General features: G+C 37.4%; 1 protein-coding gene across 1 annotated transcript in view; it reads left to right on the plus strand.

Moving 5' to 3' along the window:
- Window positions 1-12,952, plus strand: part of LOC149775830 (ATP-binding cassette sub-family C member 3-like) — a 65,051-nt gene that overhangs the window by 21,483 nt on the left and 30,616 nt on the right. The window contains exons 14-15 of the mRNA XM_089943524.1: window positions 9,723-9,961; window positions 10,438-10,741. Of these exons, the coding sequence (XP_089799650.1) occupies window positions 9,723-9,961; window positions 10,438-10,741 (543 nt within the window). The remainder of the gene's footprint in view (window positions 1-9,722; window positions 9,962-10,437; window positions 10,742-12,952) is intronic.

Here is a 12,952-nt window from a genome sequence, read left to right on the forward strand (position 1 = left end):
TTTCAATGTAATTTATCAGTAAATTCTCTATGCAAGGAAATTTTAGAATGAAGAAAGTAGTAGTTTGAAAAAGGCACGTTCCGCGATGTTATTAGAATGCCAACAAAACAAAAAAAAAAACCAAGTATAAAAGCACGCTATTCCACCTTTCTAACAGCGGTCGTAACCAAATTGCGTACCTTAATGAAATATGTGTATTTTGGGTTATATCACAACTAGATTAAGATTAGCATTTTGTATTCAGCGTCAACTTGAAAAGGAATCTCAGATTCTATTAGAGCGGGAGTGGGGACGGGGATCGGCCGAGATATATGTGTGTGATTTTGATTTTTAACGTAGCTTTAACAATTTTTCTGTCATATCGCTACGATATTAGTAGTAGTGTTGGAAAAAAGTGGTTTTCTTACGGGTGTACATGTACCACGGGTTTGTGGCTGCACTGCAGCCTGATAATTGATTTTGTCAAATCAATTAAAACGTAAATCTCCTTTATCCCAGAATGTACCTGTGTGCGTGCGTGAGTGTAGGTCCTTATCATTATAAAAATGAAAACCAAGAGTTACTTATGATTTTCTTTCTGGTATATTCTCTCCTTTTAGACGTGACAATGAAATTTCACAACAGAGCGACGAAAGTTCATTTATCTTCTTTATTTCACTATCTCGCTTGTTTGAATGTCTTCAATGGCATAGTTTTTTTCCTCCTATCTTCGACTTATTTTCTTATATTTCTTGACTGCTCTGGGTTCTTCTTTTTCGGAGCGTACGTCTTCGTGTTCGGAAGTCCTCTCCTCGTCCTCGTATTGTTTCGTTGATCGGACGTCTTCTTTCTTAAGGCACTAATGACCTTCCTCTGACAATGATAACAGGTATCTTGACTTTTGTCTCTCTTTATTCCTTTCTTACTTTAAAGTTTTGGACAATCTGAAAGCCAATGTCCTTTCGTCTGACATATATCATGTGTCTTGATTTTCATCGGGAAAGGAGGAGAAGTAGTCCGTTGCCTTCTCTGAAGAACACCTTCGTATAACGCCTAGCAAAGCTTTGATTAGAAACTCTATATGTGTTGTCTCTTCCAACCTGATCGTTTGAGAGCTACAAGTTGAAAGCGCCAAGAAGTGCGTTGACTCCTTTGTTTCGAGGCAAAGATTTCACAGATGGAAAATATATTCACGCGTATCATCGCGATGAACATTTCGGTGACATTACCAATATTACCGCCTTCCTCTATTACAATTATTATTGTGAGGAATGCAACTATCTATCTACCAATTGAAACCATCACTTTCACTGCTGACCGAAATGTGGGGGATGCTTAGCCTCTAAACCCTGTCTTGACGAAGGACAAGAACGAAAGCATTACTCGGCTTGTCAGTAAACATTTGAGACTGCTCTGCTTGTGGACGCGTTATACTTATAATTGGTGCCAAGGCGCACATTTGTCGAGGAAAAGAAACAATGTCACATTTGCCGCCAAATCGTGGACTTGGAACATGAATACTACATTCAAAAATACCAATCTAAACAGGAGGAGGATGAATATGACAAGAAGAAGAAAGGGAATTTCATCTTTTTCGATTTCGAAAACATGCAAGAAACAGGCATTCACATTCCTAATTTCTGCGTGGCTCATCACATCCAAGAGCCGATCTTTTGCCATTGCCCACCCTGTAGTAAGATTCCTGGACAACGTGAAAATATTTCGATGACTTAACACGCTGGATGATTTTGTCCTATGGATCTTAGACCCTATCGACGAGACGTGGAGCCAAGGGGAAATCGAACATTACGGAGGTTGCCATCGCTATGCCACGGTGATGGCTCACAATTGATCGGGTTACGATAAACAATTATTTCTGAAATACTATACGGAACAAGGCACCGAACGCCCAAAGCCACTTTGAATGGAGCCAAATTCATTTCCATGCAAGTGGGCCAAGTACAGTTTAAATATTCAATGAGTTACTTAGCCATGCCGTTGAGTCGAATGACTAAAACGTTGGGAATGACAGAAATTGCTACTTTTTCAACACCAACGCCAATCAAAAAGCCGTTCTGTCACATTTGCTTGATACTTACTATTAGGACCCCTACAACATACACAGCGAGCAACGAAAAGCTTCCTACGATTGGTACCAAACTCGCGCCTCGAACCCGTTCGACGTTCAGGAAGTAATGTTAATGTATTGTCGTCAAGAAGTGGACAATTTAAGTCGTTGCTGTGGACAGTTTAGAGAACTGTTCATGGACCACGGACGGATCGATCCATTGAAAGAAGCATGTACCTTAAAAATCTTGAAAATGTGGGAACACGAGTACGACCGCCGTTTGAAAACTGATCCAGTATATAAATGCATCGGAGAATGTCACAAAATAGTGGACCCTCTCGACCCACGGGAGAGTTCGTATCGAGGACGAACGAACCCCACATGTTTGTTGTATCACGCGGAGAAGGAGAAAGGAGATTAAATCAATTACTTGGCCGTGTGTTCACTGTATTATTCCGTGTGCAAATATCGTCACTTTAAGGTAGGGCACCTGCAATTGCTGACGGAACACATCTACGTGGAAAAAGTTCGACAATACGAAGGATTGATCAAATATGATGTCTTGCCTCCCACCGACTTGTACTGTCCCGTTTTACATTACCATTACCAAGGTAAAGTGATGTTTCTTTTGTGTCACACTGGCGTGGGAACGTGCAAACAAGACCAACCATGTCATCACACTCAGGATAAACGTGCACTGAAATAAACGAGGGATAGTGCGGAATCGTTTCGAGTTCTGGAACTGGGATTACATGTATACCAACTGTTAGACGTGTACAAAATTTACCACTTTCCGATAACAGAACATACCAAAAGGACGACGAGAGTTAGAAGGAATTTTCGCGGACTACGTGAATGACTTTTTTGAAACTCAATCAACAAGCAAGCAGCTATCCTTCCTGGTGCCAAACTCCAAAAGACCAAAGGAAATTCAAAGAGGAATACTTTGGCTAGGAAGTTATCATTTTAGACCACGTGGAGGAAAACGAAGGAAGGCGATAGTTTACTAAAGTGATTCTGAATGTTTTTTGGGGGGAAAATGGCACAACAACCATTTTTACTCAAGAGGGACTATTCGACAGAGCCTTCACGCTACTTCTAGATGAATCACGACAAAATACAAATAACACTGGAAGTCGTTCGTGAAGGTTTTATTCTGGTCACTTATGAAGAACTGTAGTTTGTACAGGCCAACGAATAAGGAAATGTCACCATTGCATCTTACGCGGCAGACTAAGCTAGTTTAAAATTGTACGAAGTTGAACAGAAGTTAAAAGATAGCGTACTGTATTTTAAGACGGACAGTTGCATCTACATTCAGCGCCCTGATCATCGTCATTACCCTAAGATCGAGGAAGACTAATTATGAGCCTGCGACGGACTGGCACCACTACGACTAGATTCTAAGCTTTGCTGGCGGCGATCCTAAAAATTACGGCTACGAATAACGGAACAAACAAGGTGAATTGCAGATGAGTGTAAAATCAAAGGATTGACTCTAAATAATCGCACGAGTCAAGTGGTCAACTTTGGCTTGTTGCATGAAGCGCTGCAATCTGAAAAGGATGAAGACTTTACGAACCGCAAAAAAGTGTTCACTTAGCCACTCACCAAATCGAAAGTTGTCCCTTAGAAAAAACATTTACCTTTTTGACTTGTTTATATTCCACTTTGAACGTTTTAATTTGTATTTTATCGATGTATTTGTCTTTTATGTATTTTTGCATTTCGTGTTCAATTTTAACATGGAATAAACATGTCTTTATAAAGTATAGCATCTCTTATCTTGTCTGTGCTCTTTTCGAAATTGTGATTACCTGCGCTACGGCTACATCTGTCTCTTCTACCTCTTCGTCGACTTTCAAAATCATCGACGAAAAGTTTGCTTGTTCCAGTCGGGAGGCCTTGAGTCTTTCCTATCCCTTTAGCACGTTGATTGCTGAACCAAGTGGTTCAGTTCAGGCAAACCTGAATTTGTCATACGTTTGATCGAGTACAAAACCCATTTAATCGATCGTCCACTAATGCATCTTATGGTGTTATAAAGAGTGGCAATCGGCTTTCAGTCTCCTTCGCGAAAGCAAAGGAGAATCCATCGTCTTTGTGGAAGGCATTCCTCGCGATGACGATGGAATCATGTCTCAATGCTCATTACATGTTCTTGTTTAAAAGTCCCAGAGGTAAATCTCAAGTACAAGTGTTAGCTAAACAATAATTAACTCCTTGGCTGACTCATACGTAATGATGCCACTAAAACACCTCATGCCTATTTATTCGTCGATATAAACCCACTACAGACGATTATTTGCGATTTCGTACCCATCTGTTTCACGACTGGTACTAAGACGGGGACGGGAGCTGTCGCGTACACGTTTCCATCGGCTTAAAACAAAACAAAGCAAAAAGTATAAAAACCTTCGACACATCTGTTCCGTCACAAAAAGTGTCAACATGACGTCCCTTCAATCTCATCTTCCAGCCAAATTGATTCGTGCCCCTGTATGGCATCTGTCGCGAACAAAATCCTCAAATACGTGCTCGTGACATACAAGCCAGTCTCAAAGAAATCTTACGATGGTATACGGTGACAGCGCGCCAATTACTTCAAGGCATCATTCACACCCCTCATCAAACTAAACACTTTTTTGACAAACACAAAATAGCCTTGTCGCAACTGGTAGACCCAAGGATCGATACCCATACAAAAAAGAAAATCATTTTGAAGTCTGGTGGTAGCGGTTCTCTATCATCATTCGCTCTCTGATAACGTGGGATTAAATGCTCCAACAGCTACTCCCACGAATAAAGCTTCTCCTAAATAAAAACGTTCCAAGAAGAAGCGGAGGAGAGGTGGCAAGACCAGGTCACAGCTGAAAAATTCCAAGAAAAGCCCCAAGAAAACAGCTTCTATCTGCAAGAGAGGTAGTGCTGACCGGACGCATTCTTACTTTGCCCAGCCATGACCCTCGGTTATCGTGTCTTGAGCAGTAGTAGCAGCATCGTCTTCCAGTTCACCATGGCTAGTGATGCAAGCCAAACCCGATTTGACATGCATCTTTCCCAGTTTGATGAAAACATGGAAACCCGTGTCTAAAGGAACTTCCGCGGCGGTGACAACCACCTCCTTCTCATCTTCTTTATCAGTAGCGACAGTCGTTTGAAAACTCTCTGCCAATGTCAAAGTCCAAGAGAGATCGGGAGTGTTACAGAGCTTACTGGATTTATCCATGCAAGAACTGTCACGATTTAGTCCATTGCAAGCACTCAACGTCGAGACATGCCCTTCATGAAGATGATACGACGTACCCACAGTAAGTGCAGACGTATTCTAGTATGAAAAAGATATGTGGCAGATGATTGGCATCAGTGCTCCTGAAAAAGAATATGTCGCCCCAAGGGGGCGCTCGCCAGTTATTATGTACTTTTGAGAGAGTGACGTATGTAAGGTGAAGCTGTTTGCATTTAAAACATGCACAGTGGAGAGAATGGTGGCATACCTCTATGCTACATTAATGTAATGTGGATGATATTTCTTTGGATATTGTACTTTTGGAAATTGTACATGATTTAAACACACTGCTAACTAAAATGAATGCTACCTTGTGCTAAAAAAAAATCAGCCTGAATTTGTCTAAAGTACACTATTCATAGCAGCTATTAAAATAGGGAAAATGAATTTTGCCAGACTAGAAAATACCAGCTTCTGAAAGGGCAATGAATGAATTACTAAATACATAAAATGTAAAAAAAAAGTTATCGGCTCTTTTTTTTATACAATTTACCTCTGAAGTTAATGGAGTGAAAATGCCAACTAGAATTAGCACGTTTTTGAAAGGTACACATCTGGAGTAAGGCCAAGCTGTATACTCTATAACCCAGATTACACCCATCAACCATACATCAAAATGAAGGGAATTAAAGGTTCTTTGAATTATACCTAAGATATACAAGGTCTTTTTAAATAGCCAGTATAACCAATGAGGAAAGTCGGGGAAATTATTTTCCCTTAATATCCTAACCATATGCAAAATACGAAACTGTGGAGTGCCACCCAAAGAAGTGCACACCACCACTCTCCTGCCAAAGAAGAAAAATGAAAGGGACTGCCTCCACATTTAGCCTAACAATTGGACGTGTTGTCGATCCTATCGAAAACTCATTCACCTTTGCGAAAGCAACTAATTCAATCTGCCCCAAACGAAATCATCGATACCATGTGTGAATGCTTAATAATTCCTTAAACGGAACGATGCCATTGTCTAAACACCAGAATGAACATAGACACGTTCTTCGCCAAACGATTCAAAAGAATATACCCATCCGTCTAAAGAAAAAGACATTTGTTCTACGCGGATGATTTCTTTTTTACTTCACTGATAGCACCATTACTCATAGGAGTGGCTGCTCCTTTTGTTGAAGGACTTGCTGCAACTGTTTTAGCCAACGCTCTGAGATAAAGAGGAAGAAGATAAAAAGAATTCCATTTGTAGAAAGGTCTCATTCGTTTATTTTGGAATCTCAAGGAACGACGAAAGCTACCTTTAGTACCTTACAAGCGATGGATGGAATTCCATCGTCGGCAAGAACAACGCACCCTTCTTTTACCTCCCAATCATCATTTGACCGAGATGTCACAAGTACAACACATATTGCAATTATTAACGATTCACGCCGATTTGTAAGAAACGGAAACATCTCAACGGTACGGCCAAGTTTTGCAGCATCTTCAACTCTTTCAACAGAAAGCTTTAGACGAAACATTTAAACCGACTCTAAAAGATTTGAAGACCATGATGAAAAGTCAATCGCAAACACCACCACTACCGCCTGTGACCACGACAGACGCAGAAGTCTTTCAAAACCGGCAGCGGCTCCCATCCTTAGTAAGATTGCAGCGTCGTTGTTTACCCCTTCCCCACTCCCCAACGAGAAGAACTCAAAGCTTGGGTTACAAAGATGATGATGACTCCACCTTCAACTTATTCTGAAGGGAAAAAGAAAGAAGGGAAACCAGAAGCGAAAAAAGAAAACACGAAAACGCAATCCCTTTGCAACCACCATCCTCGACTTTTAATCATGGGGCACGTCGGACCCGCCAGGCCGTTTCCAAACCACCCCACTATACATGTTTCTGCCTTTTTCCTTTGTCATTTGACGCTTTATCGCCCCACCTAACAAATAACATAGTCGCGTGCAAAGTAACTATTGTAAGCACTGAAACAAAAGGCACACATACACTGCATGCCATTAAAACGAAATAATAAAATACCATTGGTTTATATTTTATCAAATAATCAATGTATGTTTGTCTGAAAATAAACAATTATTTCCTTTATTAGATTTGAAGAAAAACCCTTCGAAAACTCAAAATCTACCAAGAAAAACATTTGGGCTACAGCACGTAAACTGCGCTCATAAAAATGTATTATCGCATATACGTAGATAGAGTGATTGTATGTAGGCTAGTTCAAGACTAACATTGTAACCATTGGACCCATAATCCTACAATTTAAGATGCCGTTCATGATAGTTACGATGTTGGGGTAGGTGGGCGGGAAACAGATCCACTCCATTCGGAACTGTCAATCTGATAGTAAATATCTTTTTAAAAAAGCAAAATAAAGATAAAAGAATTAATGACATTACAATGAATTGCATTTATAAGAGTTTAATATTTATTTTCTGAATTTATTCATGGTATAAAATGTTAGATGTTGACTCAAACAGCCCGCATAACGCCATTCGAGTAGTATTTACTGTATGATTCGGCAAATAAAATTTTATACCATGATTAATCCAGAAAAGAACTCTGTTTAACTCTTAATTATATTCCCAGTTCTGAATTTGAAATAAGGGACCTTATAAACGAAAGTCATGAGGTGTGTGATCGAATTAAAGTTTTTAGAAATCATTCTCAGTCACATACATACATATATACATGCATACATACATACATACATACATACATACATACATACATACATACATACATGCATACATACATACATACATACATACATACATACATACATACATACATGAACAGATAGTTAAATTAATTTTACTTATTTTTTGAAAATTATACAAAAGGTAGGAACACATGAATCTTTAAAAGTCGGAACGATATGAACGATTTGTGCCTATTTATTTATTTATTTATTTATTTATTTATTTGCTAGAGTACGCCAATATACTTATGCTGTATCATATGTATTCGACGTATTATCAAAGCATGTCCAGGACTTCAGGGCAAGAAAAGTGAAAGTACTTCATGATTTAGAATCATATCTATGACTTTTCAAGAGTTTTCTCTCTTTATTTTTGTCACGGACAACCTCGATGATTATGTTGATATTGTAATTCAGAATTAAGAAAACAGGAATTACCGCCTGTATCTTTGTTGAAACATGTTCGCCTGACGGTGAATATTGGCTTCAATATTCTCTGCACTAAATAACATCCTTGTGATGCTTTGCCGTCAAGCACCAAGCCAAATGAGGAAACAAGTCGCTTGTTGTCGGCAACTAAACCATTTTAATTCATCTGCATGATACATTTGACATCATTATCGTCACTAGAAATTCTTACCGTGTCACTGTTGTATGTATATTGCGAGACATTTAACAATATCTTGTAAATATATTTTCTGTGTATATCACCTTGTATATTATAACAAATTGGCAAATTATACAATTACACGTGCACAAAATGTAAGCTTTTGTTGGGAAAAAAAATATGTAAAAATTACTTTATAATCCTATCTGCTTTCTATGCAATCTTTTCGCTCCTACCTTAATCCAGAAGACATTCACTGCAAAAAAACAACATGTAAAAATAAAGCATACAACTGTTGAAATAATTCAAACATTCACCAAAACTGCGAAATTTAAAGACTCGACTGTCAGTTGAAATAGCGACCAGGGAAATAACTGCCTGTTACGTTATTTCGTTGATCTATACTCTCTGTATTCATAAATGATTGAAGACAATAAAATACATGGCGTAAAATCTGGTGCGGACAACGACGAAATGAAAAAGAGTACACGACTAGATATTTGTTACAATTTAGACCCCAGCCACTAAATGCGCGAGTGGTATGCCATGTTACAATAAACGATGAAATTTAACTCCAAACGCAGACGCTTTGGAATTTCGATAGAAATGCGATTGAAGTTCAAATGCAAAGTATTTACGGTGCATAATTCTTTTAGAATCCGTTTTAAATGAGTACAAAGGACTATTAAAAATTGGAATTACGATATCTATATTTTCCAAGAGAATATGGATTTGTTGATATATGCATTTGTACATTCACTGCATTTAACCACCGAACAAGAAAACCTTTATACGCAGATGATCAGAAACGAACCCGATTATATATGAATGGACTTTATATGTCCCACATGGGATATTTTTCTCAGCAATACAGCATAACATATTTTAGTGTAGGGTCTAAAGGCTGTATGTTTGAATTATCCGTCCTTAATTGTAATAACCATGGAATTTATATAACACGAAAATATATTAAAACATATTTTGTAGACCTTTTGATATTCAACGTGTTTAATTGTTCTCTTTCCTTTTGTTTTATTGTTTCTAATCCAATACTAACACTCTTGGTCTATTGTTATTATTATTATTATTATTATTATTATCATTATTATTATTATTTCAGGTGAAGTACACGGTTTACTTTCACTATTTTGGTGCAATGGGGAAATTGTTCACAGTGCTGGCTTTATTTCTTTTTATAATTTACAACGTATCCCTCGTGGGTGCAAACATTTGGCTTCGATTCTGGACAGATGATACCTTTCTGGAACAACATTTCAATACGTCACAGACCCAAGAGTACCAACAGAGGAACAATATGTATCTAGGAATCTATGGAGCTCTAGGTGTAGCCCAAGGTAGGTTTCTAAGGTTACCAACTAATATATACAGGATATGTGAGGACACTGTATTCAACTACAGGAAATAGTAAGCTACCATGGATAGTAAAACAAAGCAGTTAATATGAGAGAAAAAATATTCGAACTAGTAATTTAGTCATTTAATCTCTTTTAAATTTATATTAACTTTTATAAATTTTAGAGCATTTTAAGAGTTTTGCCTTATTTTCTCTTCGTAAATATCATAGCTGCTTTTATTTAAAATGTTCTATCCAACTGTAGTTCACCTTTATATTTGATAGTATAAGATATATCTAGTACCTGTATAGATAGTATTATTCTGATGTGCCGTTTAGCCTTAAAGATACATACATACATACCTACATACATACATACATACATACATACTATTTGATGCAGTTTTTTAATTGAAGTTATTTTTCCCATTGTAAATATAAAAAATATTTAATCTTAACCAAATCTCATTTCAGGTTTGAGCATCCTTTGTTTCTTTGTTATGTTCGCCACAAGGTCTGTTCGAGCCTCCCGCCTTCTTCATGAGAAAATGCTGACACGAATCCTTCGCTGTCCTATGTCTTTCTTTGACACAACTCCCAGTGGAAGGATATTAAACCGATTTTCTAGGGATATTGAATTCATCGACAATATCTTGACAGAGATATCACAGAGTTGGCTAAAAGCTTTTTTCACACTCATCAGCACCCTTGCAGTGATATCATACAGTACGCCCATATTTCTGGTTACTGTTATTCCGCTTGGAGTTCTGTATTATTTGATACAGGTAAGATCGATAAAAATTCTACACACATATTTATTCATCTCAACACGGCACATAATTGTTTCTGGTTCGCCACTGAAATCTTTTCTTTAAAAAAAGATTTTAACATGTACAAGGTATCCCCTGCCTCACAGTTTTAAAATGCTAGTTTTATCAACAGTTAATTCACAACCACTAGGATCTGGCGCAATTGTACTGTGGGAGTGTAATCCAATTCTGTACTTTATTTTAGAATAGCATGTTTTGATTTCCTTTAACTTTATATCATAATTTATGTGCTAAATGATGGTCACAAAGGCTGGTCTACTCGTTAGTTTTGTTCTATTGGTTATAATACAGAAAAGCTTATGGGATTGTCTATTGTCAAACCGTACGTTTGTATATATTTGTTATTGCTACTTATACCTTAACTGCTTTGAGAATTCCAATGTCATATTCATCCAAAGGACTAGTAGGTTGCAAATATAAAATGGTTCTACTAAAAATATTAAAAATCATGTTATCGAAATTCCTCTTCAAGATATGAACGTATCATCGTTTCCTTATGTATACGTATGTCTAAATGAAATTCATGCTAATCTGGAAACCAATTAAACGGCATTTGCGGTCATCGTGAAAATAATATCATCCCTATTCCTTCTGGATGGATGGTCACACTCATATGGGGATTTTTTAAACAAAAAATGCAGATAATTTCTGACCATTCAAAATTAAAACGGACTCAATCTTACATCGAATATGGACACCACGACAACCATCTGTAGCATTTTGTGTATCGCTACTCACTTTGAATGGAAAATTATATCGATGTGGTGTTTTTTAGGAAACCTGCGTATGGAGTCAAGCTGGTCCTAAGTGACAATTATGTGTATAGCACAGCCATGATGACCTTCTTAAAAGTCTTGTCGTCGCTGCTCCTTCTTATTGAATGGTCATATCAATATGATTCTTCTTATCATTAGACGATTCATAAGTGCATAGACCATTCTACAAAAACGTTGTCAAACTAATATCTTGCATGGACGCCATGACTCACATCTTTACAAGTGTGTTCTCTTTGCTCCTCCTGAGGGGATCACCATATATTTCAACAATATGTCCGCCAACTTCAGCTTACAAATCATAATAATGCCAACTCCTCAAGAAAGTAATGGTCATATCAACATGAAAGTTTCTTATACAGCCTAGATGGAGGACAGGAAAATGGTGCCAGTCAGACACCCACTCAGTCCCCCATGCTGTCAGTTTTTAATATCTTGGTGTCAATGCTTCTCCTTAATATATGTTCACACGGAAATGTGTTTTGCTAAAAGACTTAATATGCTATACAGTTAATAAACTAAAATGGTTATCTGTCGTTTAATATCTCTGCCATGGTGGTCATTTTGTAAATCTTGATATTGCTGGTCTTCGTACAATCTTACTCAAGTGAGGTTTGACGAAAATACTTCTAAAGCTGTATCGTCCTAACACAAATAGAATCATTTGGACATCGAATCTGGCTTTTATGGTGGTGATTGTCAACATACTGTTGTTGCTACTCCTCCTGTGCGTTAATTCATATTGTCACAGGGTCTTCATTAGAATAATTTATATGTCATGTTGGTATCAAGTAACAATAGTTCGAATTGATCGTGGCCATCTTGAAAATCATGATGGTTTCACTGAAATATCTGTCAATATAACTAGTTGGTACTAAATTAAAAAGTACGCCAAAATGACACTTCCCACAATTGTTGACATTTAGTTTTTAACAAAATCATTTTTGAAATGTAAAGAATTTCCCTGCGTAAAATGATGTTGTCTAGCCATCAGAACGGGTGAAATTCTGAAACATGGCATCTTACTAGTTCTTCAGAAAACATTCTCCTGGATATGTGTTTTTGAATAAAATATTATTATAGCAATATGTTTCTGCTTCTGAATATATATATATATATAGTGAAGGAGTTTTACAAAATGACCAAATGAATTTTGTGATCAAATTAAAGGTATCTGCTTGCATATCTTTACTACAATCGGTTTATTAAAAGTGATTATTCGGGGTGAATCTTGTTTAGTCTTTCTGTTTTGTTGCAGCCCAAGAGTCAAATTATTTGTCGATTCCTGACGTCGATTTTTAGGTCACAGTTATTGACTCAGTCTTTAAACGGTACTGTCTTGTCAGCATTATAATGCAAAGTATGACTGGACTTTATAACGTCCAGTCTACGG

Source organism: Sinohyriopsis cumingii, chromosome 19, assembly GCF_028554795.1.
Source record: "Sinohyriopsis cumingii isolate HCF-2022 chromosome 19, ASM2855479v2, whole genome shotgun sequence".
NCBI classification, from domain to species: domain Eukaryota; kingdom Metazoa; phylum Mollusca; class Bivalvia; order Unionida; family Unionidae; genus Sinohyriopsis; species Sinohyriopsis cumingii.